This window comes from Sordaria macrospora, chromosome 1, assembly GCF_033870435.1.
Source record: "Sordaria macrospora chromosome 1, complete sequence".
In the NCBI taxonomy this organism is placed as follows: domain Eukaryota; kingdom Fungi; phylum Ascomycota; class Sordariomycetes; order Sordariales; family Sordariaceae; genus Sordaria; species Sordaria macrospora.
The window spans coordinates 9,007,370-9,034,506 of NC_089371.1; the positions used below are offsets into that span (position 1 = coordinate 9,007,370).

Sequence of the window (27,137 nt, forward strand, 5' to 3'; positions counted from 1 at the left end):
TTCGTCTGAATCCATTCAGGTTCTTCTGCCCTAAAATTTTTCTTTATTAAGCTGCTTCTTGGAGCAAATACAAGCGCTGATATGTATGCTTGAAGTGGAGCTTGCTCTATTATTGGCTTATAAGACAGAGCAAACCGGTAAGCATCCCAAACAAGCTTTGATAACTGCGATTGATTATTACCTCCCTATATCTTTAGTTAGACTAAGTTCCTAGTGTGAAGTTAGACTTGTACTTACTAGCAGGCCCTCGAGCTTTTTAATAGCAATAACGCCCGCAGGCATAACTTGGAGTAGACTTAGAGCTTCCAGCCAGTAAAGGTACTTCGTCTTGAGGAAGGTATAGACAATCCCGTTTTCCTGTAAATGATCGTGCTGTTTTGTGTTCGTGTCAAAAACCGAGTCACACAAGTGATCAACCCAGTAGACGCACGAGTACCGCACCGTTGCTAGCGGGTCCGGATCCGGTATTTGGACCTCGTCGCTTGGAAATCCCGGTGCGCTTAAGTCGTATCTGTCGCGTCGCAATATCGTAGACATGGTACTAAGTGACCTCAAGAAGAGAGTATAGTGCACATCTTCTTTTCCTTTAGGGAAGATCCACTTGAACGCCTCCTGAGAAGCTTGGTTGCCAGCTTCATCAGAGGCATTGCCAAGCAGAAAATCCTTAGCTGATTGATGGACAAAATAGACTGTTTGTTCTCGTGACGTGAGAAATGAACCGCAAAGCTTTATAATCTCTTCTACAGATTCGAGATCATCGCAGGTGATGTTGGGCAACTCAACGAGAGTAGTTAGTTCTTGAAGGCTAATTGGTCGACGAACAATGGCGGCGACGGCAAGAATGCGTTTGCAAAGATCGGAATCTTGGGATAGGCTTATATACTGTTTCATTTGCGCGTATAGAGCATCCAGTCCGGGTGGAAACTTGCGTAAGATCTCTTCGGTTTTCCATTTCTTAACCTCCGGACCTGCAAGCGCTTGGCAGACCAACGCCACCCAGAGAAACGTATCATGCGCGTTAGTGCGTAAATAGTCCTGAACAACCTTTTTGGTAGCAGGACTGTACTTCTTCAGCCCTTCTAGTTGGTCCACCTTGTGTAGGATGAATGCATTAACAGCTGCCGCGACGAATTCCGCATTTAGCTCCAGGGAGACCTTCACTTTATCTGTGGCTCTCTCCAACCGTTCCTCAATTTGCGGCCAATTACGGCTTGAAACGATCCACTTGACTCGAGATTCAGATGCTGTTTGCTGAGCAATGAAGTCGAGAAGCTGCGGCAGGTCTGTTGTAATGCACTCGTCAAGTGCATCAATGATTAGATAGGTCGTTCGGAGGCTTGAGTCTTGTAAAATATTGGTGAAAATATTTGATAGGGCGACCCATGTATTTGCATCTTTGAAGAGATTCTCGCCTGCACGGTCATACTCCTTCCGCACGTGTGAGAGGACAGATGGCTGCTGCTCGATAAGCAGGTAGATCAGGCCGCGCAATACGGCAGTTGCATTGTTGATGCGAGAGTCGGTAGCCTGGCAGAAGAAGTAGGCCACATTGCAATGGCGTGCGTTGGCAGTATTGCCTTGATCCAGCTCATTGATGATGCCGCACAGCAACATAGTCTTCCCTTTGCCGGGGTCGCCTTTGATCCAGAGCAGTCGGTGCTGTGAGTCGTCACGCAATTTTTGAAAGCCAGCGCTATCGAGGACCCAACGATACGAGTCTTGCAAAAGGCCGCCTTTGGTCTGTTCGATGCGGGTTTTATCGTGGCGAGGATCGGTAAGGCGTACGTGCTTTAGACATTGCTGGTCCTTCTCTGACATTTGTTGTATTTCTTGGTGCTTTGTATAGCTAACGAGCTGCTCGAGACGAGATGTCACTTGCTGATTGGTGTATGCTTGGGTGTCGTTTTGGAAGCAGTTTTCGGCATCTTGGATAGCCCCCAAATCAGCTTTCCAGTCATCAAGCGTGATCATATCCCGCAGAAAGACTAAGCCACGGTTGCAATAATAAGCGCAAACACTCTTAATCTGATAAGAGAGGAGCGCTTTGTAGAGGTCAACAATTTGGTTCTCCAATTCGCCTCTCATTCCATCGAGTTCGCTGGTGTTGTTAGTGGGATCCCTGAGAAGGCTAGTCGACAAATTCCAATACCAGTCCATTCTCTTAACAACGTAGTCGATCCCTTTGCGGTTGGCTTTGGTCGCTTTTATAGGATTGGCAAGCATCTGCAGAGGTTAGTATGTGAAGTATCATATCACGTTCTAAATAGACATACCTCTAAAACGATACAAATGCCGGCCTAAGCGAGCGCGGCTTGGGGCACGGCCTGGATTGCCGCACTTAAAGTGTTCTTTGCCGATAGAACGACATCTACGGCCACGCCAAGGCTCTCTTTCACCTTGACCTCTCTCTCAGTCTTAATTAGGCCAGTATTGATAAGCCGGGTCATTTGGCAGCCCCTGTCCAAGGTGTTGTGGGCGATGGTGTTCGACTGGGACTCGGGCACCGTTGAGCCGGGGCCATCCTGTAGCTGTCGGGACAGTATCTTCTCATATGAGTCCACCAATTTGACCTCTTCTTGTTTAAGCTCATTATAGGCACGGTCCCAGAGTCGTACAGGCAAGCTGGTAGTAGTGTCATCTGTGCTGGCGGGAGTCTCTGTGTTGGTGGGATTGGTAGCCGAAGCGGCTAGGAAATGAACAGTGGTGTCATCCGCGCCGGCGGACGTCTCTATGTTGGCGGAACCAGTAGCCGGAGCGGCTGGGGACCGTGGGGTGGACGTCTCTATATTGATGGAACCGGTAGTCGGAGTGACTGGGAGTCGGGAGGTGGACGTAGAGGGAGTGGCAGGGATGTGCTGTGTAGACGTCGGCAACTTGAGCAGAGGTGCAGGGCGAGACTGTTCTTGGTCCTTAGAGCCTTTCCTATCCTCCGTATTTCTGTATCGCTTAACATGCGTCTGGAACCATGAGCGCAGTCGTCGAGGCATCGTAGCTTTGAGGAAGGAACGTCTTAACTGTGGTGAGGATGCTATGGTTGATGTTCAATGGATCGAGTTTATGAAAGTGCAGGGAATTTCTCTCTCCTGCCATCTAGGACAAAACAGGAAAAGAAACTAGTAAAATTGAATAATGTCACGGCGCTGGCGGACCACTACACCACTAGGCTATGTTCCAAAAGGATACAAGTAACCGAAGCTGGCAGTTCGGTCGCTTAAGTGGTCTTATATAGTTTGTCCTGGAAGAGGCACCCGAGTGCATTCCGTGACACACACAGTCGCGCTAGCGGATCACACAGTCGCTCTAGCCAGCCCGGCGGTCGTCGAATCGAAACCGTCAGCGCTTAAGGCGTCCGGTTAAGGCGTCCAAAAGCCACTGGGCATAGCCGCGGCGTTACATTATAGGAGGAACCGTAGGGAGGGGGCGCCCCATGGTACCGCGGCTGGCACAGTAAGCGTTGGCGGGGGTGGCACTGGTATGGGGTCGGGTCACTGAAGTCGGGGAGAATCTTGTCGAGAAGGCATTTCCAAGGTATTGTTGACCTTTCCAATGTGTTATCATGGTGGTTTCGGGTAATTTTTGGATGGAGTGTTTTTGTTGTAGTCGTGATGAAGATATCTGGGTGGAATATGGGACGGGAACTTGTGTGTAAGTGGAAAGAAGTGCGGTGCCTGGGGGATGGGGAAAAGTCCGTTGCCGGAGCCCCAGGGCGCTCTTTCATCCCGTCCGCTATTCTTCAGCGGGACGAGCCGCTGTCGTCCGAAGAAGCTCACCGTGTTTGTAACTGTGCGCGCTGTACACCCCTGAAACCCCCCTGAGAAAGCTTGTTGTGACAGAAGCGCCAACCCGCATCGACCGGGATCTCATGCTTCCACCTTTTCCATCACCAATCGTCCAATTGAACATCTCTCACGTTCCGAAGGAGGTACGCGCCCCGGAGAAGATGGGCCTAAAGGCCTTGGTCAAGATTTGTAACTCAGGTGTGGTATGATTCATTGAGCGTTTGGATTGCGGCTAACAGTAGTGAGCAGACCTCATGATGCTTGGAAATCGGCCGGATGGCCTTCCTCTCCGTCACTCCTCCCCTGCGCTGGGATAGACATGGTTGCATATATGTAACTCAACCGTGGTCTATATTTATCACCCTTTGTTGGCGTATTGAGTCTATATATCTTTGACATCCTGACACCCAAAAGCTTCAGGCACAGTCTTCATGTCATGTTCATCGGAATCGTTGAATCATCACGTCCTTGCAATGTACTGAGTCTCAAGCTTGAAGACAATGCCTTCTGATGATGAGGTCTTCAATATCCTCTCGCTGGGTAAGAACCTCCTTGGCTACTCTTCTCATATACTCACATGGCTAACCATAGAGCCTCTTTATACAGACGGCGGAGGAGTCCGTGTCTTGTCAGAAGTCATGATACTCGACAGGATCATGAAAAGGATCCAAGAGAAGCAAGGCCTCGCGGAGACTCCAAAACCATGCGATTACTTCCATTTGATTGGAGGCATTGGCACCGGAGGGTGAGTGTCTCAGAGCACTACTACTACTAGACATAACGCTAACTGCGGCATCCAGAATCGCTGCTCTCCTTCTCGGAAGGCTTCGCATGACGACTACCGAAGCTCTCACAGGATACGAAAACATCTCCACTAAGATCTTCAGTACCGCCAAGAGAAGGCTTGAATTCAACATCGCTTTCAGAGAGGAAAAGGTCGAGCAAGGAATGAAGAAGGTCATGAAAGGCCGCAAAGACGGCGATCAGATGAGAGACGACAAGGGCGAACGTTCGACCGGGAAGACGTTCGTGGTTGCGCGACGAGCCGATCACTCATTACGACGCATACGCGCCTACCGCCACAAGGATCCCAACCAACTGGAGTCCATGACCATCTTTGAAGCTGCAAGGTGGGCCGCGATCTCGATAGAGCACAAAGAGGACCGGCAACGGTTCCCCTTCGACGATACCAGGGACTTCAAGAACCCGATAAGGGAAGTGCTTGACGAGGCAACGGAAGTCCTGGACAACACAGCCAAGGTTGGTTGCGTGTTGAGCCTCGGGGCAGGCTCCCGAGAAATTGCCAACCGCTTCGACATAGCAAAAGATGGCAAGAAACGAAACAGCGAAAAGGCCCATATCGACATGACGAGGCGTTTCGAAAACGTCCCAAACACATACTTTCGGCTGGATGTCGACGGCATGGAAGACCGAGTTGAAGCTCAGCCAGCCCAGGATCACATTCCGCTGGTGAAGCGCGAAACGGAAAATTGGCTGAGCACAAGTGACGCAAAAGGTTACATCGACAGAATCGTCGACGTCCTCATCAAAGGCGGCACCACCACGGCATCAGGCATCATCACCGTCGACAAACTCACCTTGGACGAGATAAACCCCTGGATTCCACCCAACTACGGTATCGACAGCGACCTGGACCCCAACGACCCAGCCTACCGCGCCGAACAAGACGACCTCTGGGCGCAGTTCCGAGAGTACTGGTCCGCCCGCGGCTCCATGGCTTCCGAAACCCGCAACCTCTACTGCCTCATCCTCGAGCACATGACGGCGCACAAGCACCTCTCGTGCGCGGTCCGCGTCGCCGAGGAGTTTTACAGACGCTGCGTGGCGCGCACGAGACCGTGCCCGCTCTCGACCGCCTTTTTTCTAACGGAACTCACCCAGGCAACCCTTCTCGCCGGCGAAGTATTCGACGCTGTCGATCGTAGCGAAGAGCTGGTTGCTCATTATACCACAAATAAGGAACTATGGGGCCCCGATCACCATTTCACCAGGGCTGCGGTGAATGTGCTGGAGGTGGCGAAGGAGAACAGAGAGAAAAGGATCAAAGGAATCGCGAAGGCGAGGGTGGAGATGAAGAAGTTTGAGGACTGGAAGGGGGGAAGATCGGAGGCGCAGCTGAGGGCCGAGGTAGGGAATGTGGGGTATGAGACTAAATACAGGGCTTATCTGGTTGCAGTTGTGGCGAACGACAGGCTGCTGGTGGAAAATGCTTGTAAGGTTAGGGGAGGGTGTAGGGAGAAGGGGTTTAGGGATGTGGATGAAAGGTTGGGCATCAGTAACGATGTTGAGATCGAGAGGGGTTTGATTAAGGATTATAGTTAGAAATGGCCGGGCAGGGGTGGAATATGTCATTTTCCGGTGCAAGTTCTTGATGGCATATGGTTGATTCAGGGGCATGTTATATGGAAGGTTGGTAAAGCCACGGTATGGAAGTGGGGAGTGAGTTGGGAATACCTAGATAAGGAGACTAGGCTGGATGTTTGAGACGGAGATGGGCTTGTTGATGGTTTTTGTACTTAAACGATATTTGGAGAGATTCAAAGACTGTTGTGCTTTCCATGATAAAGGAAACAGGATGAGCTTCATGTTCTTTGGTAGAGGTATAGATACCTACAGAATGACTTTCCCCGTGGTGTTTGGCTGTCAGGGGCAACTTCAATGTCTACAAGGACCCGACCGGATTGAGTCACTCTCCCCAATTCGGTCTCTCGCTTGTTGCTCTCGTGCACAGCCTACATTATACATGGATGTGATGCCAATAGCCCAAAGAAATTCCCAAGGTTTTTTTTTTTCACATGATATCCATATCTTCATATTTCCTAGACCCCCGGACCAGTTTGGTAGGTAAATTTGTCGTTACCTAAAGAAGGACGGACGAGTGAGTGTCTCTCGGGGTGGCCTTCGTAACATGTGGTCGAAATCAGCAATGCAGATGGAAATGAAACTACCTAGTAGAAATAAAGCAAAGAGTACAAACAAGTAAAGTAAATAAAGTAGAGTAACTAAACCCCGCTTGAACGATGAGCAGTATGGTAAGTCTTTCCTTCGTCTGCTTACTAGGTATCGTCCCTTGTACAGATTGTGCACGGTTTTGTCTTTTTAAACTCCCACTAAGGTAGTGTTTTTAACATAGGGATCTTAGGATTCTTGCATATTCACTAACTCGTATTGTGCAGTATCCTTTCAAACATGGGTATTCCAGAAGTGTCCAAAAGACAGTAAGATAGGTAGCGTCGAGTTTTATGTTCTGGCCAGAGTACCTACCTAGGCCGAGTAGAATGGCCGGCTTAGAGAGAAGGATTTGGTAAGGCAGCTGGGTTCATGTTCTCGATTAACATTTCCTTCTTTTGTTGCTGCCTTAAGACTAATCATCTTGATATTTGCCGTGTAAGGGGTTCGTGATGCGACTGATTAACATATTTGTCCTGGAAAGAAGATCCCTTAATATTTCTTATACATATTTGTAGTACCTAGCCAAAAGTGAATTGGAAGAGGAAAGAAAGGAAAGAAAAAAAAACACTGGCTAATTTTTTTTCCCACTTGCTTTGCCTTGCTTATTCTACATCGTTGCTCAAAATGTTGTTAATGTTAAGCCGTTTTGCTGTGTACAGCACCGTCACAGTGGCTCTCCAGGACTTTGTGTCATTTGAACTATTCGACTTCGTAGTAATCATGTGGCAGATGAGATGGAAGACCACCTGCAGATAAAAGACTATAACTACATGTAAACCAAAAGGTTCTGACAGAATGTTACACGTTAGTTAGGTGGCATACGCCATCATAGATATTAAAAAGTAACATGATGGCACCTCTGCGGTCCTTTCACAAGCAAGCCAGGAGGTTCAAAGGAGAGGGAGCGATTTATGACTTGCGAGGAGGTGTTTGCTGATGATGCAACTTATGAGTTAAATCGTGGTGTTGGGAGAGGCCGCGAACGTGAAATAGGTCTCTTCGTTCTTCACATAACATCAGTTTTGTATTATGTTTTCAGCATTTAGCTTGGAGTTGAAACATCCCAAGTAGATCACAATGGAGATAGCAAGGTACATGACTTAAGTCTATTAGTAGTTAGATATTTACCGAATCATCGCAACGGCCTGCCTTCTTCAGGCATGTATATTTCCCGAAACCATCCGAATCCGAGGAAGGACCCTTGTACCAGCCAGACTCACCGCAAGAAACATTTCTGAATGACACACACAAAAAAACGTTCCTTTTATAACCCACAGTATTATCAACATAAACACTGAAGAAAAGGGGTAGCACATGTTCGCAGCGAAAAGTTAAGACCAGCAAACAAACTCCGGTTACTCCAAACCATCCAACCCAACCAACATCCCATGCCGTTCTGTTTAAAACCGTTCGAGCGCCATCTTGTTCCTGCGAACCTCGATGTTGAGTCTATCGGTCTGTTGCAATTGTTAGTGCGTTGCTTTTCCCTGCATCGTCTCCCAGAAAACAAAACACTTACGTTCTCGGTCATGGTATCAATGTACCTATTGCTGAGATCCAGACCTGCGCTGATATCCAAAGCACCTTCCTTGAGCTCATCCGCAGCCTGCTCCATCAGGGCGATCTTCGTATTGATGAGGTTCTCGTTGTGGTCCATCTCCTCATCGTCCTCCAGGGCGTACTTCTTCTTGTTGTCAGCACCGCCGCCAAGACCCAGCTTCTTAGGCTTCATGCCGGCCATTTGTGCTTGCGAACGGTTCTTATATATCTCGCGGGCATTTTCCTCGCGGATCGCCTTCTCCTCAAGTTCAGCCTGCAGGCGGTCTTGGTCCATCCTGTTAAGCGTCTTCTTGCTGTGGCCGACGGGCATGAACATGGAGCGATTCACCCGTTCAAGTTCCTTCACGCTGGCCTTAGCAATACGAGCTTGGCCCACTGTTGTTGTGTGTTAGCATCAGGTCATTTGCTCCAGGTTTGCTGTACATGGCAAAAACTCACTTCCGTGATCAACGTTTCCCTTGGCATACAGCAGCCTCTCGTTCTGCTCCCTCAGCTGCTGTCGAGCATTGCGCATGTTCTCCAGAGCAGCTTGAGTCGTCTGCTCAGTCCGACCCAGAGTGTCAATGGTGGCATTTTGCTCGTTCACAATGTCGTTCCGAACACCGTCGAACTCTACGTCCTCCTTCTGCTCTTCCGTGAGCTCCTCCTCCGGCACGCCAAACTTGTTGCCATAGAGTTCCTGGGGAGACGGCTGATAGAACCCATCAGGCTGAATCTGCCCGGGCTGCTTGTTGTCGCCATATGTTACGGGGTATTGCTGCTTGGTAGGAGATGGTTGAGCAGAAGTGCCGGCCGAGACGCCCGAGCTGTACTTGGAACTGGAGAATGGTTGGCTCTGCTTGGAGTCGGTCGAGGGCTCGTAGCGGTTCTGGTTGCTGGTGGAAGGGGTATCGTAGCGGTTATCGCCATATCTATCCGTGGTACCAAACCTGTCGTTGGTATACCTCCCCGCAGCAGATGGCTGCTGGACCGGACCTCCGGCGGAGTAGGGAGGAGGAGCTTGGTTGTTCTGGTACGGGGACGGACCCGAGGGAAGACCACCGGGACGGGGACCGCTACTAGTGGTGCTCGATAGAGTAGCCTGGGACTGAGCAGGGCTCGCGTGCTGATTCGCATATGGATCGGCTGCTGGTTGCTGGGCATAAGGGTTCTCGGCGGCGGCACCCTCCTTGTTCTTCTTTCGTCCGAACGACCAGCCCATTTTTGGAAACTGTGATGATTACAATACTTAGTACAATTAAGAGAAACGACGGAGATGTCAGAGAGATGGAAACTGATGTGTTGTGATTGACAAGATGCGGTGGAACTGGAACGAGAGGAAAGAGAAAAGGAGTAAGATGGATGGAGGGTTTGTTTTAGGGAGAATAATCCATGGATGTGGTGCTTATGAGGGGAACAGGGGGACAAATGTTAGTTCCCTCTGGAGAGCACTCCAAATGTCTTGACTGGTGTCTGGAGCGTGTTCCAGCTTTCTGCGTATCCTCCTGTGGCCCTTCTGTGGCCCGCCCGACGCTTGATGGACTGCCGTAATGATTGGGGGAAGGCCCGTAATACAAGCGTCGTAACCATGTCTGCAGGGAGTCCCATGCTCAAGTGTGGACAAGTTGCAGGAGGCAAGAGCAGGGGCCGGGCGATTTGGAGACGCCTGCATCGAGAGGGAAAGTGCTGACGGATCTCGCGGGTCTTTAGGTGGACTGTAAGCAGCCATTTTTAGGTGTTTCTGTTACGCTAATGGCGGCGTCGAATATGTTGACCACTAACACTGACTGGTGGCCTATTTCAGTTGCGTCCGCGTCTCGCCCATCTTGAAATTTCCCTTTTTTGGTCCTCTTGTGAGACTGTCCGTGGGTTGTTTGAGGCTGTGTTGACATTCCCGGTTATCTTGGCGGTGGACGTGCCGGTATTCATCGCCACCCCAAGTACCAGATCAAGGCGTCTTGTCTGATGTTTCCTCGAGGACTCAGGGTCCAGTCGAAAAGTCGAAACATGGGTGGTGTTGATGGGCCTCCTTTTCCGCCGGTTCCTCGTTCCTGAGTGGTGGAGGAGACGTTGAATGCGAGGAAATGGCAGCGGAGATGGGCGATCCAGGGGAAAGCGGGCTTGAACATGTCGCAGGCTAGGGCTGTCTGTGGATGGTGGTGTAGGGGCCAGTGCTACCAGTGCTAGGGGTCTGTGAATGATATTTCCATATAAATGCTTACCTTCATCCCACACGCCAAAGACCGCCATATTGATGGCTTCTTCTTCTTCTTCTTTGTCACCTTCTCCTCCCCATCCTCCTCCTCCTCCTGCTGCTCCTCAGGTTGTATGTGAGCTTCGGGATCGGGATCGGGGTCGGCATGATCGCTGCCCCATGTGCTCGTCCTCCATGTTGTCGTTGCCCAAGTGCTGTATCTCCGAGCGGGTTCGGGCTTTTCCCAGATATTGGCCTCCCGCCAGGCGGGGTTCCTATTTTTTCGACCCATTTTTGGTGGTGTCGAACTGCTAGTGGTCGCTACTGCAGTTCGGTGATGGATGGCTGAGATGAGGTCGTGCGAGGACGATGGGCAACATTGAAATAGAGTTGTCGGGTGACGTTCTTTTAGCAGGAAATGGTCCCGGTTACTTATTGCCTCCGCCTCACTTGGTCAATGAAGTGAATTCCTGGGGATTCGGTTTTGGAAAGTTCGAACAAAGAGACGGCAACGACGCCTCGCGACGCCTGCCAGCAGACCGTGACTGTCCTCCCTTCACCGGGCAGTTTGCGGCAGCTGTTGTTAAGACAATACCAGCTAGTCGGCATTTCTGTGCGGGTAACTAGCTTGTTGGCTGGCAATTGCACAAGTACCAGATAACTGCCATGGCATTGGCCTTGTCGCCGTGCTCGCCGTGGTGTTAGTGCTCTGGAAGGAGCGGGAGAAGCCGCGCAATACCAGCAATAGTGGGGGAGGGATGGCACTCCAAATGCTCCTGGAAGCTCCGTTACCGCGAGACTTCGTTGCGCACTCTACGTAATCCAACCACCACTCTACCAACCTTCAAGTGGAAATCGCAATTTGAGATCATGTTGACCTTGGAGCTTGACAGACTCTCCCGGCTTTACGCTTTTAATCTCGCCGTTTCGTTATTTTCCTGTCATGTTTGCAGACTCAGGTCACAAGAATCTGGTTAGCGCACGAGCCAATATTGAACAGTACAAGCAATACGAGAAAATGACACAGACAATGGGAAAGGAATACCAAGGCAACTGTTTGCAGCGTTTTGGAGGATGATACTTGCAATTGGATCAGGGTATACTTTGAACTGAATGCCATGAAATGACGTTATTTCCATCCCTTTACATCCAGACAAACTTGTTCAAACGGGACGGTAAACGTTCAACGTATCTGATACGTACTTGCAACTCGCGCATTGATGCACGAACCGCCATATGCGTTTAGCACATAGGTTGGTCAGTTGGTCTGTGGGAGTCAGACACCTCTGAACGAAAAGGGAAGGAAGGCATTGATGCGTCACTCACCGACCAAACACCTTTCATCTTGTATTCCTCCTTGACCTCACTTTCAAGAAGAGAACAAACCCTCTTGTGTTCTTCCTATTGTATCCCAAACACAGGTCAACAACAGAAACCGTCACCATGATGTTCTCCAGCCTCAATTAAAAAGACCAGTTGGTCTGCCACAGCACCCAGTTAGGACCCTCTCCACGGACCTCACTCGACTATAATCAACATCACCAGACATTGAGCAACTCGCTCCATAGCATCCAAAATGATCACTCGAATACATACACTATTATCCTATAACACATACCTTCACCGTGCAATATTGTCACACCATCATCTCCGATACCACCACCACGGGACTTGCTGATTCTTTGTTTATTTGCTGTCAAACCCTCTTATCAGATATCATATACACTGACCACTTGAGGTCACACCACCAAGTCCTCCCAAGCGAGCCCAGACACAAACGCAAACATCATGTCCGTCTTCACCTTCGATCCCAACCCCCCGCGAGTCTCCTCCCCATGGCTCAAACCCTCCGAAGGGCCCAGCCGGCGGTCCACTCCGGAAGTCCGCTCATCAAACCCCACTACCACCGGAGTCATCCAGACCGGTCTCCTCTCCGACTACAACGGTATCACCCGTCTAGAAGCCGAGCCACAAGAAGGTCCAACGGAATACAAGCTGCACCTCCTCCTCCGCCCCCGGCGCAAGTACGAACACAGCAGCACTTCGACAGCCAAGATCTGCGGGTCTACCCAGAGCAGACCACTGCCTTATGATCCCACTTCCAACTCATTACGGGGCACTCCAGTCTCTGTTGGAGGGTCTTCAGGCGCCACGACAACGAGACAGGATCGCTTTGAACACTTGACTACCCAGTTGCTATGGAGGCTGCAGCAGTCTTGTCCTTACCATGCTAGTTCTGCGGCGGTAGATCTGGTAATTCCGAAGTTGCCGGATCCGGATGAGCTGGCGCGGGATGGAAACGTCAAGTTGGGCAAGTTGCTGCCGGGGCTGGAAGCATCGAGAGGTGCCCTGTATGAGATTGGTGTGGCGGATGATGGCACGCTCGTGGGGCTGACGAGAGATGAGCTGGATGAAAGTTTGGTAAACTTGAGGGTCATGGCGGCGAGTTTGGGATGCAACATGAATGTGTTAAGGATGGTGATAGTGGGCGAGTGCGAGTGGATTGACTCGTCGGTTGAGTCTGAAGGTTCGTTATTCGGAGAACCCCAGGAGACTCGACGCAAGGACAAGTTATGGGTGGTTGAAGCTCTGATCATGCCAGACTTGACTGCTCAAGCCACGGGCGGTGGTGCTGTGTCTTCAGCTTTGTCGACCATGAAACAGGGGCCGTTGACCGCGAACCAGCTGCGCGTTACGCTCACGGGGCCGACTACGTCTGGGAAATCCACGCTTTTGGGTATTTTATCTCAGGGGACTCTGGACAACGGCCGTGGAAAAAGTCGGCTCAACTTGCTCAAACATCCCCATGAGGTAGCTTCGGGTGTTACTTCCTCTGTCGCTCAAGCACTTGTCGGCTACAACGAAGGCGAAATCATCAACGATGCTCATAGCGGAGTTGAATCTTGGATCGACGCCCATGACTTTACCAAGGATGGCCGGTTAGTTTACCTGGTAGACTCGGCTGGAGCTCCGAGATATCGTAGGACTATCCTCCGCGGCATCATTGGTTGGGCGCCTCATTGGACATTACTCTGCATAGCTGCCGACGGCAGCGATGCTTCCCCTGCTGTTGATGCCCCGTCTCTGGGTACCACCCCGACCGGTAGCAGCAGCAGCATCGATCTAGCCTCCGCCCATCTCGAGCTTTGCCTGCGCCTCAAGTTACCTCTGGCAATCATTATCACCAAACTCGATCTCGCTAGCAAGCCCTCCATCTTGTCAACCCTCAACAAAGTCCTCACAGGAATCAAGCGAGCCGGCCGCGCTCCCGCAATTCTCAAAGCAGACGCCACCACTCCTCACGAGCTCACCCACGTCTCGCCAACCGAGGAAGCGGCCGTCGCCAAGGTCGCCGACCAACTCGCTTCCAACGGCGGTGACTTCTTATCAGTGGTCCCTATAGTCCTCACCTCCGCCGTCGACGGTCGCGGTCTAGGCATGTTACATGCTTTACTCCAAGGCTTGCCATTACCTCCCACTCCAACCGCGCATGACTTCATCGGCCCTGCATTGAATCCGGAGCAGCCTGCCAGCTTGTTCCACATCGAGGACCAGTACAACCTCGCTGCCTCCTCTTCACTAGCAACAGGTGACTCGGACGAGGAAACAGATCTCGGAACCGTGGTAGCTGGCCACTTACGCTTTGGCAGCTTGTCAATCGGGGATACGGTGGTCGTTGGACCTTTCCCTTCTTCGTCTTCTACCTCTTCGTCGTCAGATGAAACAAGCGACACGCCCAGCCCCGCCACCCCTTCTCTGGGAGCAGTAGGAGCTATAGCAAGCGATAACCACCTCCGCCCTACCCTCTCTGACTTGGAAGCAAACCCCTCATCAGCAGAACTCAACCGTCTTAACTCGTCGACCAAAACCAACCCGTCTGCATCTGCTTCCTCTGCAAAGGGGGAATGGCATACCGCCAAGGTTGTTTCCATCAGGAACCTCCAGCTTCCCGTTCAGACCTTAGCAGCAGGGCAGGTTGGATCTATCGGCATGGTGTTTGACCACCCCACGGCCACTGAAGCTGGCGCCAAAAGGACAGCGAGGGTAAGAAAGGGGATGGTCCTCGCCGTTCCTGGGAAACACATGTCCAGCACGACTACGTTGCAAGCTGCTAGTGGGTTGACTGCTGTTTTTGAAGATGACGACTGCAGTCCCAATGGCTCCAGCTCAAGCGGTGATGGTAACGCAGACGAAGAAGGAGGAGTCGCGGCTGCGTTAATAGTGGGAAGTCTAGTCAACGTATACGTCGCCAGCATCAGGGCTTCTGCGAGGGTGGTGAGGGTTACGAGGCTCCATCCCACCCCTTCTCCCCTATCTACACACACTTCCGTCAACGAGCCAAGTGGAAAGGAAGAGGACGATGTCTTCACCTTCGGCGATGACGTCAATGACACCAGCAACAACGGTGAGACTGTTGACAGTGGACATGTTGGGGAAGAGGAAGAGGAGGCGGCTAAGAAGGGATGTGAAGTCCAACTGGAACTCTTGTCCAACCGCGAGTGGATCGAGCTGGGCTCGAGGATCTTGATATTGGGTGATAATGGGAGTCGGGATCGGTCGTCGCGGTTGGAAGGGTTTGTGGGGAGGGTTGTTGAGATTGTTGAGTGATCCAAGTCTTTTTGTTTTCTATGGTTTGTTTCTGAAGCATGAGAGTGCGTGTCAGCGAGTCTTTGTTTTAGTTCCTTTGCTTTGTTTGGATTTCTGAGCTTTTGGTTTTTGTTCTTGCCATAGCGTAACTGTGTTTTTTTTCTGTTGTTGCTGGATTGATGATGTAATGGAGGTAGTTGTCGGGTACCATAGTGTTCTGTTAGCATTGATAAATCAGATTTCCTTGTTAACAACGGCTCTCTGCGGTTTTTGTGTCGATTGACTGATGTCTGAACATTGCACTGGTTCGTACAAACTTGTTCTTCTGGATACCCGATCAGCTCTTCACTGCCGGAGATGTGCTCGGTAACCAAAACATCACGTTCGTAATTAGCTCTACCCGGTACGATTCGAGCCTTGCATATCATCAAACACACGTAGCAACTTTCTGTGTCTTCCTAGGACACGGGGTTGAATCATACTTCTTCATTCCCCCCAACTGCCTCCACATGATCACATCCCCATCTTCACCCATCTCGATCATCTTTTCTTTTCCTCATCCCTCCCTAGACCGCCCAAACCCCATCGCCTGCCTGACTCTCTCCCTATCTATCCGCCTCCGTCCCCCAGCCTGTCATCCAGACAAACAGCTCAAGCCCTAACCAACCCATAAAACAACGTCCAAGTCAACACAAACCCCGCAAACCCATTCATGATGCCTCCGGCCCAGAACTCAAATCCTCCCCTAAAGTATTTATTGACTCCACCGACTCCGCTGCCCAAGCCGTTGTCCGTGCCTTTGTTGTCTTTGTATTCTTTCGGAAAAGTGGACGGCGCGACCCGGATGATGTACATCAGCAGGGAAGTGAGGAAGGAAAAGAAGATGTAGAAGAGGAAGCCTGAGTAGGATTCCAACCCCAAAATTCCGGCGGAGATGCCGAAGAGGGAGGCGGAGAGGGATTGGAGGTTTTGGAGGGACTGGTTATATCATGTTAGTATGTGGGATAATGTTGAAGGGGGGAGGAGGGGAGGAGGAAGAGGAGGGGAGGGGAGCAAATGGAGGGGAGGGGAGCAAATGGAGGGGGAAATAATGGAAAGGTAAACAAACATACCTTGGAGTTATGCATCACGCTCTCTTGCACAATCGGCGAAATCTGGTAGTCTTTTTCGGACAACATCTTGGCTGTCTATCTCGGGTAGTATGGATAATTTTATCGTTTTTTGGGTTGTTTCGGTGTTTCGCGTCGGGTATCTGGCGCCGGGCCTGCTGTATATGCGACTCGCGATCTCGGGTTCTGGTGGTTCGTGCTGATTGATAATGGCTTGGGTGTCGCAATTTACCCCGGATCGTCCTTTTTTATTCCTTTCCGATCTCGTTTCTTTCTAGTCGGTTTCGTCTAAGATGCCTGGATCCGTTTCGTTTCGTTTCGTCGTTGTCGTGGTCGTGGTCGTCTGGTCGTCAGAATGGTGATGCACTCGGTCGTCGCTTGGTGGTTGATCGCGTGGAGCCGCAACCTGCAACTGCCAATTGACCCAGCTCGAGCCCAGGTGGCCAACGTCAGGGAAACGGAGCTGCCGAGCAATGCCTGCCGGGCCGCCGCGGCGTCATGCACTGTAGTGAGCTGAAGCTGAGCTGGGGCAGGCAACATGCCGGCTAGGGCACGTGGCAGGGGTTCAGCTGCTAAGAACCTCTACGGCTCCTTTGCCGGGTCCCGTCGGGTGGAAGCTTTGGCCCGTCGATCCGTCTGTAATCTTATCGTATCTTACCGTTTTATGAGACCATGAACCAGTCGGGGTCGGCGACGGTGACCACGGCGACTGGAATGAATTGGGTAATTTCCAGGGTTGGAGAAGGGGATCCGTCTCGGTCACGACAGGGTTCAAGGTGCAGTAGCGTAACGGTCCAACCTCCTGAAGGGAAAGTGTCACTGACTTTGAGTGAAATGTTCCGAGGGAATGATTGATCATTGTCACATCGGCCTGGCCTGGAACTCTCCCAACCTCTCTTCCTCACCGATATAAAGAATGAGCTCTACGGATCACTCCTGGGAGTGACATATTTGTGCGACGTTGGGCACTCTTTTTATTCCTCAACCCGTCTTTCACTTTGCTGGCACTTGGTTACTGGAGACAGCAGATAAGTAACAAGACGGTAAGATACTACGATACAAACACCCACCCCCCTGGTTCGCTGAGTTGCAGACGAGTGGCGTCAAATTTAACGTCATCTGCCAGGGTTCCGGTGACCTTTAATGAGCATCCCAAGGACCTAGAAAGCTGTTATTTTCGGACTCACAGCTGTGGAGAGATTCGCACTTGTTGAGAGAAAAAGAAGGCTTCCATAATCATTCCACCAAGTCAAAATCCACAGGGGACGTCAGTCGCTCGTTCAGTTGTCTCGGAGGTCGCCAGTTGCCCGTTTCCCGGTTCTCCCAGGACTCCGTTTCGTCAGCGTCCGCTCGATCATCGTTCTCCATCCGTCATCAATAGTTCACTTACACCAATTTCCAACCTCGACACTCCTTTTCAACATCGAACATCGACGAAATCACGATCGATCGAATCTCGACCAGCGTTTTACGAAGCAACAAAGACGAAACAGAGGGCACATGCATCGATAACCGATTGCGCTAGCACATTACCAAGTCGGCAGTCGAACACATCACCTTGCGCCGCACTCTCCATATTCCCACGTCTCGACCACCTCGCATAGCATAAGCGACAAAGAAAACCCACCGATTCTCAGCTCACAGCCACATCGCATCACGCCCATCTTCGCAAGACACGGACATTTGGGGGGAAACCGAGGACTTGAAACAAGGAAACACTGCGTGGTGCCGCCGGCCTTGTATCTGTACTCCTTCGAAACAAGGGACAATCATTAGAGTTGCCGCCTGGCGCCAGATGGAGAGCTAGCACCAACACATTGCATCGACCGCCCGTGTTCTTCCTTTGTTGGATGTTCTTCCAAGTCTGTTCTCTTGTTCGAGTTTCTTCGTTGTCCTAGTTTCTTCGTTGTCCGAGTTGTCCGGTTGTGCTGGTGGCTGCATCCATGGAGACCGTAATTCAGGATTGCGAGCCTCTTGCCAATTATCTCAAGGGTTCGCTTACCTTCTTTTACTCATTACTATCAAACATCCTCTGACCGGTTACTTTACCATGACAGATCAAGGCGAAGAAAGAAGCAACAGCAATAACTGGCCAACACCGCCAGCCTCCTCCTCCTCTGCCTCCGATTCCGATCACAATGACAGTCCCCAATTCCACGATGCCCGCGACGATGATGACCGCATCTCCGACCACAGCATCTCACCCCCGTCCTCCCCCAACTTCGCGCCCGTAGGCCGCCCCATGGTCCGCAAGCGGTTTCGCAAGAACGCGCCCGAGCCAATACACCTCGACATCCCGCACCGCATGAAGCGCTACAGCTCGCTCGGCTCGCTACATGACTCCTACTCTGTAAGGTTCTACGCTCAGATAATGCAGGCCATAGGGGTCGAACTAATGAAGCTTCTTGGGGTAAAGAAAGCCGTGACAGCGAGGATAGACCGCGCCGACAACCAGAAGTTCATCGAGCAGTTCCGGTACACGATCGTCGCCTCGCAGTTGCTGAGTGGACATTCAGTTGCGGGGCTGAACCACTTTTACCGAAACCAGGACGCCGATGGCTCGAAAGGGCAGAGTAACGATGTGGTGCTGCCGAATTCGACGGGGTTGATCGCGACGGCTGCGGGAGCGTTGGTCGTGGCTTTGGGGATAAGATGGTTGTGCTTGGGAGGATATACCCGGTTGACAAAAAAAGGGGTGCTGGTTACCGTCGTGGTCGCGGTTGCAGTGGGATTGGTGGCGCACTTATACATCCGGAAGCAGTGGTTGAGATATGTAAGGAATAAGGCGCTGGCGGAGGTTGCTACTTTTGTGGCCAAAAGTCAGGATTGGGATAGTGCTACTAGTGCGGCGCTGTCGTTGATTCAGGAGGTTGAGTTGGTCTCGAGGGGTTATAGACTGTAAGTGTGGTCTTGTTTACAAAGAGTAAGTACCCACAGCTAACATACATCCAGGAGCGCACCACTACCGCCTATCAGCCGAATCGAAGACCGAAGCCAAACGCGACGATGCGGACGTCTGCGCAAGGCCCTCAAGCAGCGGTTTGCCGATATGATCAAGAGTTATATCCAGGTGACGACAGCGGTGAAGGGACTTTCGGAACAGTTGGATCTGGAAAAATACTACGACGTTTACGACATTACCGACTTTGACGTTTCCGATGCGATGCAGGGGTTTCCGGAGGATGCGACGGAGGACGCCGAGTCACTACGGGTGCTTAAGATCGCGGCTGCAAGGTTTCACACCATCCGCAAGCTGCTTCTCTGCGCTTTGCTTGCATTCGAGGCTACGGGCGATAACAGCGACTTTGTAAGATGGTCGACGGCGGCGCAGTGTCTCAACCAGCTGAGCACTTTGACGGGTGATTGTTATGAGAGGCTGAGGCTTATCTTGAGTGATGAAGAGAGTACGTTCAACCCATTTCCATGGCCATGAGTCATGAAATCTAACAAAAACAGGCTTCCCCGCTATTCCCGAGACCAAGTTCCCTCTTTCCCCCAATCGCGAGAAACGGCGAACGCAGTTCCGCAAGCTCAACTCCCTATCGACGGGCATCCGCGGTCTCCAAGCCAAGCTGGCACTTTTACGCGAAGAATCCGAGAAGGCACTCAACGAAGCCGACGATATTTCCGAAGTTGGTTTCGACCTCATGTCGCAATACGAGTCCATCGGTCAAGACCTCAAAATGCTCCAACAAGCATGGGAAGACGGCAAGGCTGCACTGGCGTCAGGTATCGATCGCAACGAGAAGCGTTTATCCTCCATGAGCATGCTTTACTCGCCTGCTACTTCGCTAAGCGGGTTGACTACCGTTGGCGAAGAGAACGAAACCGGTGGTGGAGCGGAGGATGCGCTGAAAGCGCTAAACGGGGAGACTTCTCCCCCACGAAACTCATCACCAAGTTCCACCGAGCCGGATGTGTTTGAGGCGGTAGCATCACAACCGGCCCGGCCAAGGAGTATGTTGACGAGAGAGGAGAGATTGGTGAAAATGAAAGAGGAGAGAGAGATGAGAGCGATGCAAAGGGAAAAGTCAGAGGCAAGCAGGGGCATGCTGAAGGAGTTGGAGATGGTGATCAATTTGCGACCGAAAAGGCATACCACCGCGGGGCCAGCAGGAGGAGGAGGAAACGGGGGAAGTCTTGCACCGACGAGGCTTTCTTTATGACGACATACAACCTACACATTTTGCGACATTCTCTTTTCTTTAACCCCGGGGTTTTCTTCCTTTCGAAAGAAGAGCATTCATAATTCTTGCATGGCATTGCGATTGCGCGCAGACAAAAGAGGGAGGGAGAGCAGAGGGACAACGACCACAAGCACAAGAAGGCCAGCTTGCCAGTTTTTCTTTTTTTAACATCACAACAACTTTGGGTAGAATGGCGTTTTCGACGGGATACAACAAGACACACACACACACCATGGAAATGGAGTCATTTGAAAGCTGGGGGCGCGCAAGCGAGCGATTATGGGATACAGAATTTAACGGCGTTTTATTTACACTGCTACTTATACAGACAGACGATCTTGGGGCTGGCATTCTGTGATAAATTGTTTGGGTTGAGGGAGAGAGAGAAAGAGAGAGAAAGAGAGAGAAACAGAGCGTGTAAGCTAGGATGGGTGAATAATGTAATAGGCAAAATTGAAGACTGGAAAGCAGTAGAACAGAGAGAGCAAAAATGAAGAAGTCCAATAGTTGAAGCCCTATATCGAAAGTGAGCATGCCTTCAACGTCGCCGGCGAGAGACACGATGATCCAAACAGACGGGAAAGACTTCAGGGGTTCATCAGCAGCTTTCAGGAACGGCAGGAAGGCACCACCCACTGAAAACGCGAAGATTGCGCCTGAAAGAACACTAAAAGCGCCATGAACGGACCGTGCACCGGGGAGCTAGCCCGAAGCGGTAAATCAATTAAGCCTAACCCCAGCTCAGCGCGTTTAGCAGGCGCGTCAAGTCGCGAAGTGGGTGGTGTTCCACCACGGCACCTTTCTCTTTTATCACATTGGATTGCCTGCCTGTTGCACCTCTTTGAACAAAACCACAAATCTCGCCGTTCACGCCAACTCTTTCCAATTCCAATCTTTTCTCTCCTCTTTCCTTCGTCAAAACTCTACGAGCGCCTCCCTCTCCCACGAAGTGATACCCAGCGCGCGCATTCGCCTGTTATACCCTTTTTTCCCTCTTCTTTTTTTTCTCGAATTCAGTTAATTCACATCCATCAGTATGTCGTCTCTCTGTCTGGGCGTGAAGCTGCCTGCTTCCTGCTGCCTACCTACCCGCCTGTCCTGCCTGTCTAGCAATATTAGGAGGAAGAAAGCTGGGGGAACGAACAAAAAGTGATGGGTTGCTGACTGGAGGACTGTTACAACAACTACAGAAATGCTTGAAGCACGGTTGGAGCAGGCGTCGATCCTGAAGAAGGTATGTCCATGTCCCATGTCCAGTCCTCTTCCTCTCCTCAAGAGCTATTTCCTTTCCCAGCTAGATGACAGCCCAACTAACTTTCCAATGATGTGACATCCAGGTCGTCGACGCCATCAAGGATCTCGTGCAGGACTGCAACTTCGACTGCAACGACAGCGGTATCGCGCTCCAAGCCATGGACAACTCGCACGTCGCTTTGGTATCCATGATGCTCAAGACGGAGACCTTCTCGCCCTTCCGGTGCGACCGCAACATCGCGCTGGGCGTGAACCTTACCTCCCTGACCAAGGTGCTGCGCGCCGCCCAGAACGAGGACATCCTGACGCTCAAGGCCGAGGACGCGCCCGACGTGCTCAACCTCGTCTTCGAGTCTTCCGAAAACGACCGCATCTCCGAGTATGACCTCAAGCTCATGGACATTGACCAGGAGCACCTGGGCATCCCCGACACCGAGTACGCGGCCACCATCAGCATGCCGTCGGCCGAGTTCAAGCGCATCACCACCGACCTCATGGCCATGAGCGAGAGCGTCAACATCGAGGCGAGCAAGGACGGCGTCAAGTTCAGCTGCCAGGGCGATATCGGTAACGGCAGCATCACGCTTCGTCAGCACACCAATGTCGATAAGCCCGCGGAGAATATCGAGATCGAGCTTAGCGAGCCCGTGTCCCTCACGTTCTCGCTCAAGTACCTGGTCAACTTTTGCAAGGCGAGCGCACTGTCGAGCACGGTCAAGATCTGTTTGTCGAACGAGGTGCCGCTTTTGGTTGAGTACAACATTTCTGCTAGCTCGTATTTGAGGTTCTATCTTGCGCCCAAGGTATGTGGTCACCATCTTCGTGTGCAATGTTGGCTTGGGATGATCCTAATAGGTTTCACTTTGACAGATTGGCGACGAGGAGTAAACACCTCCATCTATCTACCTCCAACCGAACCATATCTTTGTTATGAACATGACAACAACAATAACAACCACGAACCACGTCTACGTCTACGCCGGTCTTACATGTACGCTATGTACGAGAGGCTGGGGAGCTACGCCAGGATGGATAGGAAAAGTCTTGAATGGGAAGCAAAGGGAGAGATCATCGTAGAAGAGGGATGAATGGGTGATGAGAAGAAAATGGGATATGAAGAAAAAGAATCTGTGTTTTGAAAGAGAAGAGTCTGGCATTAGTACACTACACACGCACCAAATGTTTTAGAGGAGGGCGTTTTGTTCTTTTCTGTTTGCGAAATGAAGTGCTTAAGGAGGAGGCAGGGGAGACGATTCGCGAGGTGTCAATGAGTATCATGATGGCATCCAACATTGACAACTTGACGAAGTGACAGCACGTTCCTGGAAGGGTCACCAATATCTTCTCCTAGGGTGGTTGCACCAAGATTAGGTTGGAAAGTTGCTCGTCCTGTGCTGCTTATGATCACTATTCAAGGGTCCAGCCTTGCCCATGATATGTTATCCGTAAATCAAATCATCCACCACTCTTGACATCACAGCTTCATGTTAAAACAACATCTTCGTCTGATGAGGCTCACCAGCTTCCCCACATTGTTCCCTTCGTTCAATGTTACCTACCCACCTGCGTGACGTCCCGCGTACACTACCAAGCAGTACAGGGCGTGAAAGAATGGACCCCGCATTCCCTAACCCGCCCTGCAGGAAACTTTTGGCGGGGAATGGTGGTTCCTGGAAAAGAGTCATTGACGCGGGCCCTGTGCAATAACAGACAGCCGTTAACGGCGACTTTTCTGGACCCTTTTTCTCGAGGACCATGATGCTTGACTCGAGCGACTTTGGGCAAAGAGGTGACACAGGAGGGCGATATCGCAGTTAATTCTGCTTTTTTTCTACACTTCGATTACAAATTAGTTTCAATTGACAAATTCTTTCGGCTATACACGGTGTTCTTGTCGCTGTTGTGATCACTACCACTGACTGACTGAGTGTCAGACTGGGGTCAGATCGTATGTGTCATAGTCTTGCCTCTTTTTGGAACTTTTTCCTCAATCTTTCTTGACCCAGTCCGGTGATCACCTATCTTTCCTTCGACCTCTGCGACTCAAGACAAACTTCCTCTTGTCAACAACTTCTCATCTCCTTTGGCATTGGATCAATTCTTGACATCTTCAGAGATCTTGAGCAGACGACTATATAGACGACCGACCTGCCCTACCCAATTCAAGCCATTGACTCTTCAGCTTGGCTTGGCTTGCGTACCTCCTCATTCCTCTATCATCGATCGAGATCCTTTTGCGCCGCCACTCCACGCCACATTACATCTACCGAACCGGAAATAACCAATTCGAACGAAGGAGTCTGTCTATATCACGACTCCAGAGTCCAATCTTTCTACCAGGTCGCCCCTAAACCGAATCGCACGAGCATCATACCTACCTACCTAGATCACAATGAGCGACGGAGAGCCTCCAGTCCCTGACACCCGCGTGTTGGCGGTTGCTAGCCATGTAAGTTTGTTCTTGTCCTTCTTCTGAGGATTGGTGAGATCAATTGCTGACCTGGGCTGTTCAGGTTGTCTCTGGGTTAGTTATTTCCCCTCGAACCTAGTTGCGCCGACCTTCTCCACGATGACAGGACGAGACGAGAGGACTTGGAAGACCGGCTGGACAAGATAGACGAGTCAAGACCGGTCAAGACCGGACAAAGTCAAGACAGAACGAGACAAGACCGGAAAAAGTCAAGACAGAACGAGACAAGACCAGACAAAGTCAAGACAGAATGAGACAAGACCAGACGGCAGAACACTCAGGCTAACAACCCTCCCGCAAAGCAGCTACGTAGGCAACAAAATCGCCGTCTTCTCCATGCAATCCCTCGGCTGCGACGTCGCCGCCCTCAACACGGTGCAATTCAGCAACCACACAGGCTACCGCCAGTTCACGGGAACACGGGTATCCGCTGCGGAAATCACGGACTTATACCGGGGTTTGAAGCAATCCTACCTAGATGATTTCGACATGATGTTATCTGGTTACGTCCCCGGTGCTCCAGCTTTGGAAGCAGTAGGGGAGATTGCGAAGGAACTGAAAGAGAAGGCTCAATCCAGAAACAAACCGGGATCTTTCTTTTGGGTGCTGGATCCTGTCATGGGCGATAATGGGAGCTTGTATGTCGCGCAGGATGTGGTGCCTGTTTATAAGGGGCTGATGAAGTATGCGGATCTGATTCTGCCGAATCAATTTGAGGCTGAGTGAGTATATCCTCTTTTTTTCCCTTTCCCTATCTGGTGGTCTGGCTGGGGTGAGCTGACAACCAATAGACTACTATCAGAAGTCAAAATAGTAGACATGCCATCCCTAACCCGCGCCATCTCCGTCCTCCACGAACGCTACGCCATTCCGCACATCATTATTACTTCGGTCTCCCTCCCCGACAGCAACACTCCCTCGTCTACAGCTCCCAACTCCGTACCCGGCTCTTCAGCGCCTACACCACCACAACTACCCCAAGAAGAAGAAGAAAACCAAGGCCAGTCCCAACCACCCCGCACCAAAACTTTGAGTGTGGTAGGCTCAACAATGACTTCCACCCGGCAACCGCGCGCCTTCCAGATTAGCTTTCCCGCCATCGACTGTTATTTCAGTGGAACAGGCGATATGTTTTCCGCGCTGATGTTGGTGCGTATGCGGGAAGCTGTGTATAACACTGAAGGAGGCCTGACGGAGAGAGAGAGCTGGTTGAGTGAAGATGGTGTGGACGCGCTGGACTTGCCTTTGGCGAAGGCGGCGGAAAAGGTGTTGGCGAGCATGCATGAGGTTTTGACGAAGACGGCGGAGGGGATGAAAGGGCGGGTGGAGAGGGCTAAGGGGTTTGTTGAGGAACAGCTTCAGAGGGAGAGGGCACAGACGAATGGGTATACGAATGGCAATGGGACGCAAGATGGGGAAGTACAGCACGTGGATAAAAAGCCCAAGCTGGAATCTGAACAGACGAACGGGAATGGGGTGCTGAGCACAGAGACGGAAAAGACGGAGAAGACGGAGGAGGAAATGATAAAAGAGAAGGAAGAACAAGAAGCGGAGGCAAGGAAGAAGTTACACTTGATGAAGAGCAAGGCGGCGGAGTTGAGGCTGGTGAGGCACTTGGATAGCTTGAGGCATCCTAAGGTGGAGTTTAGGGCCAGGAGGATAGAGTGCTCTTAGCTCTTGTTTTTGTTTGGGTGTCAGGCTATCGGAGAGGACGCCGGGGAAAGAGATGGAGAAGAGTTGGTTTTGGATAGATGCGAGCTGTTCGGTTGAGCGTGGCACTAGAAGCTAGATTTTGGCATAGCATGGCGACTTGAAGGATTTCGGGTCTGACATCCTATGGAAAAGTATATACCACATCATACTTCATATATAAAGAAATGTCTTGGATCGATAGGGTTGTAGAATTTCAACATCCTCAATATGCATTCTATTTCATTCCCAAACGCCATCTATACCATCCCAAGTCCCTAGCCCTTTTCCAGACAGACAAATGAGCAAGAACCATCAATACTTAGTTCTTCACCTCCCCAACACCGGTACTTCCAAACCCGCCCGCACCCCTAACACTCTCCTCCAATTCCTGGACCTCGACAACCTCAGGTGTATAAATCCTTTCCAGCACAAGCTGCGCCACGCGATCGCCCTCCTTGACCTGGAAGTCAACGTCCGAGTGGTTGAAAAGCAAAACCTTGACTTGGCCGCGGTAGTCGGCGTCGATCACGCCCGCGCCAACGTCGATGTAGTTCTTGGCTGCGAGACCGGAGCGGGGGGCTATGCGGCCGTCTATTTTTTGGGGGGGCTGTTAGCTGTTGATTCTGGGTTGAAGAAGGGAGGGGGGAAAGAGAAATAGAGCGAAGGCAAGGAAGGGGGGAAAGCGAGGCGCAGCGAGTTCACTCCCGGAGGGCCTCCACGGAGTGGCCACCGGAGGTAACGTCCAACCCAAGCTCAATCCCAATCCCAATCCCAACCCCAACCTAAATCACCATTGAAGAAACAAAAACACAGAAAGGTAGGGACAGGCTAAAGCAAAGAAGAAAGAGAAAAACGTACAAGTCCCCTCCGGAACAGCCATAGAAATATCCGTATCAACCAATCCCTTTCCCCGCGCAGGAATCGTAGTCTCCTTGGAAGCGTAGATGTCGTAACCAGCAGCAAAGGCGGAACCGCGAGTTGGGAGGCGGGCCTTGTCGGAGAGTTTCTTGATGAGGAGAGGAGGGGCTTGGGAGAGCTTGGTGACGGCCGGGACGGCAGGGGTCTGAGTATCGGCGGTCATTGTGGCGGCGGTGGTGGTTTGAGAGGAGGAATCGGTCTTGATGCGCTTGGCTGGGGGAGAGCTGGGTCCGTCTGTGGTCATTTGCGGTGTTGTGGTTGTGAAGGGTTTGAATGTGGTTGTTTTGGAAACAATTGGGAGGAAAGAAAGGCGAGAAGAATGACGGGACAAAAGTCGACGGCAGGCAAGAAACATTGGAGGGAGGAAACAGAGCTGTTTCAATGGTGGGGAGCAGGCGCAAAAGCAAAAGTGGAAGCTCAAACAGAGCTCTGTAG

At 51.3% G+C, this 27,137-nt stretch overlaps 10 protein-coding genes across 10 annotated transcripts; 5 read left to right on the top strand and 5 right to left on the bottom strand.

Moving 5' to 3' along the window:
• Positions 1 to 210: 210 nt before the first annotated feature.
• SMAC4_13160 (uncharacterized protein) lies at positions 211 to 3,148 on the bottom strand (the record flags this gene model as incomplete). Its single annotated transcript, XM_066091283.1, has 2 exons — positions 2,274 to 3,148; positions 211 to 2,223 (listed from the first exon to the last, which is right to left on the bottom strand). Exon 2 carries the CDS (start codon positions 2,221 to 2,223, stop codon positions 211 to 213), a length of 2,013 nt encoding a protein of 670 aa, XP_065945923.1. The 5' UTR covers positions 2,274 to 3,148.
• Positions 3,149 to 4,182: 1,034 nt separating this feature from the next.
• Positions 4,183 to 6,501, top strand: SMAC4_04875 (uncharacterized protein). The gene is made up of 3 exons (XM_003347519.2): positions 4,183 to 4,319; positions 4,386 to 4,524; positions 4,580 to 6,501. Exons 1-3 carry the CDS (start codon positions 4,280 to 4,282, stop codon positions 6,120 to 6,122), a joined length of 1,722 nt encoding a protein of 573 aa, XP_003347567.1. The 5' UTR covers positions 4,183 to 4,279; the 3' UTR covers positions 6,123 to 6,501.
• A 1,331-nt stretch (positions 6,502 to 7,832) lies between these two features.
• On the bottom strand, positions 7,833 to 9,713 carry SMAC4_04876 (uncharacterized protein). Its single transcript, XM_003347520.2, has 3 exons — positions 8,751 to 9,713; positions 8,272 to 8,687; positions 7,833 to 8,209 (listed from the first exon to the last, which is right to left on the bottom strand). The coding sequence occupies exons 1-3, from the start codon at positions 9,511 to 9,513 to the stop codon at positions 8,153 to 8,155; spliced, it is 1,236 nt and encodes a 411-aa protein (XP_003347568.1). The 5' UTR covers positions 9,514 to 9,713; the 3' UTR covers positions 7,833 to 8,152.
• A 503-nt stretch (positions 9,714 to 10,216) lies between these two features.
• Positions 10,217 to 10,777, bottom strand: SMAC4_04877 (uncharacterized protein; the record flags this gene model as incomplete). Its single annotated transcript, XM_003347521.1, has 2 exons — positions 10,217 to 10,438; positions 10,514 to 10,777. 2 exons carry the CDS (start codon positions 10,775 to 10,777, stop codon positions 10,217 to 10,219), a joined length of 486 nt encoding a protein of 161 aa, XP_003347569.1.
• A 1,543-nt stretch (positions 10,778 to 12,320) lies between these two features.
• On the top strand, positions 12,321 to 15,319 carry SMAC4_04878 (uncharacterized protein; the record flags this gene model as incomplete). The annotated part of the gene is made up of 2 exons (XM_003347522.2): positions 12,321 to 12,353; positions 12,406 to 15,319. The coding sequence occupies 2 exons, from the start codon at positions 12,321 to 12,323 to the stop codon at positions 15,091 to 15,093; spliced, it is 2,721 nt and encodes a 906-aa protein (XP_003347570.1). The 3' UTR covers positions 15,094 to 15,319.
• Positions 15,320 to 15,364: 45 nt separating this feature from the next.
• SMAC4_04879 (uncharacterized protein) lies at positions 15,365 to 16,857 on the bottom strand. The gene is made up of 2 exons (XM_003347523.2): positions 16,185 to 16,857; positions 15,365 to 16,050 (listed from the first exon to the last, which is right to left on the bottom strand). Exons 1-2 carry the CDS (start codon positions 16,248 to 16,250, stop codon positions 15,724 to 15,726), a joined length of 393 nt encoding a protein of 130 aa, XP_003347571.2. The 5' UTR covers positions 16,251 to 16,857; the 3' UTR covers positions 15,365 to 15,723.
• A 309-nt stretch (positions 16,858 to 17,166) lies between these two features.
• On the top strand, positions 17,167 to 20,934 carry SMAC4_04880 (uncharacterized protein). The gene is made up of 4 exons (XM_003347524.2): positions 17,167 to 18,173; positions 18,239 to 19,079; positions 19,134 to 19,585; positions 19,638 to 20,934. Exons 1-4 carry the CDS (start codon positions 18,125 to 18,127, stop codon positions 20,345 to 20,347), a joined length of 2,052 nt encoding a protein of 683 aa, XP_003347572.2. The 5' UTR covers positions 17,167 to 18,124; the 3' UTR covers positions 20,348 to 20,934.
• Positions 20,935 to 21,133: 199 nt separating this feature from the next.
• On the top strand, positions 21,134 to 23,134 carry SMAC4_04881 (uncharacterized protein). Its single transcript, XM_003347525.2, has 4 exons — positions 21,134 to 21,402; positions 21,559 to 21,602; positions 21,706 to 22,425; positions 22,493 to 23,134. Exons 2-4 carry the CDS (start codon positions 21,561 to 21,563, stop codon positions 22,508 to 22,510), a joined length of 780 nt encoding a protein of 259 aa, XP_003347573.1. The 5' UTR covers positions 21,134 to 21,402; positions 21,559 to 21,560; the 3' UTR covers positions 22,511 to 23,134.
• A 130-nt stretch (positions 23,135 to 23,264) lies between these two features.
• On the top strand, positions 23,265 to 25,967 carry SMAC4_04882 (uncharacterized protein). Its single transcript, XM_066090196.1, has 3 exons — positions 23,265 to 24,079; positions 24,395 to 24,814; positions 24,884 to 25,967. The coding sequence occupies exons 1-3, from the start codon at positions 24,015 to 24,017 to the stop codon at positions 25,764 to 25,766; spliced, it is 1,368 nt and encodes a 455-aa protein (XP_065945924.1). The 5' UTR covers positions 23,265 to 24,014; the 3' UTR covers positions 25,767 to 25,967.
• Positions 25,968 to 26,103: 136 nt separating this feature from the next.
• On the bottom strand, positions 26,104 to 27,057 carry SMAC4_04883 (uncharacterized protein; the record flags this gene model as incomplete). The annotated part of the gene is made up of 2 exons (XM_003347527.2): positions 26,104 to 26,342; positions 26,643 to 27,057. The coding sequence occupies 2 exons, from the start codon at positions 27,055 to 27,057 to the stop codon at positions 26,104 to 26,106; spliced, it is 654 nt and encodes a 217-aa protein (XP_003347575.2).
• Positions 27,058 to 27,137: the final 80 nt, after the last annotated feature.

Bases quoted from the DNA above. Each gene is read 5' to 3' on its own strand.
- SMAC4_04882 (XM_066090196.1), top strand. From the start codon at position 24,015: ATGAGCGACGGAGAGCCTCCAGTCCCTGACACCCGCGTGTTGGCGGTT. The intron at 24,080-24,394 runs GTTCTTGTCCTT...CCTCCCGCAAAG, and splicing joins GTTGCTAGCCATGTAAGTTT to CAGCTACGTAGGCAACAAAA. The intron at 24,815-24,883 runs GTGAGTATATCC...GACAACCAATAG, and splicing joins CCGAATCAATTTGAGGCTGA to ACTACTATCAGAAGTCAAAA.
- SMAC4_04875 (XM_003347519.2), top strand. From the start codon at position 4,280: ATGCCTTCTGATGATGAGGTCTTCAATATCCTCTCGCTGG. The intron at 4,320-4,385 runs GTAAGAACCTCC...CTCTTTATACAG, and splicing joins CTTCAATATCCTCTCGCTGG to ACGGCGGAGGAGTCCGTGTC. The intron at 4,525-4,579 runs GTGAGTGTCTCA...TGCGGCATCCAG, and splicing joins GGAGGCATTGGCACCGGAGG to AATCGCTGCTCTCCTTCTCG.
- SMAC4_04881 (XM_003347525.2), top strand. From the start codon at position 21,561: ATGCTTGAAGCACGGTTGGAGCAGGCGTCGATCCTGAAGAAG. The intron at 21,603-21,705 runs GTATGTCCATGT...TGTGACATCCAG, and splicing joins AGGCGTCGATCCTGAAGAAG to GTCGTCGACGCCATCAAGGA.
- SMAC4_04880 (XM_003347524.2), top strand. From the start codon at position 18,125: ATGGAGACCGTAATTCAGGATTGCGAGCCTCTTGCCAATTATCTCAAG. The intron at 18,174-18,238 runs GTTCGCTTACCT...TTACCATGACAG, and splicing joins TCTTGCCAATTATCTCAAGG to ATCAAGGCGAAGAAAGAAGC. The intron at 19,586-19,637 runs GTACGTTCAACC...TAACAAAAACAG, and splicing joins TATCTTGAGTGATGAAGAGA to GCTTCCCCGCTATTCCCGAG.
- SMAC4_04879 (XM_003347523.2), bottom strand. From the start codon at position 16,250: ATGTTGTCCGAAAAAGACTACCAGATTTCGCCGATTGTGCAAGAGAGC. The intron at 16,051-16,184 runs GTATGTTTGTTT...TGATATAACCAG, and splicing joins GCGTGATGCATAACTCCAAG to TCCCTCCAAAACCTCCAATC.
- SMAC4_04876 (XM_003347520.2), bottom strand. From the start codon at position 9,513: ATGGGCTGGTCGTTCGGACGAAAGAAGAACAAGGAGGGTGCCGCCGCC. The intron at 8,688-8,750 runs GTGAGTTTTTGC...ACACAACAACAG, and splicing joins GGGAAACGTTGATCACGGAA to TGGGCCAAGCTCGTATTGCT. The intron at 8,210-8,271 runs GTAAGTGTTTTG...CAATTGCAACAG, and splicing joins TTGATACCATGACCGAGAAC to ACCGATAGACTCAACATCGA.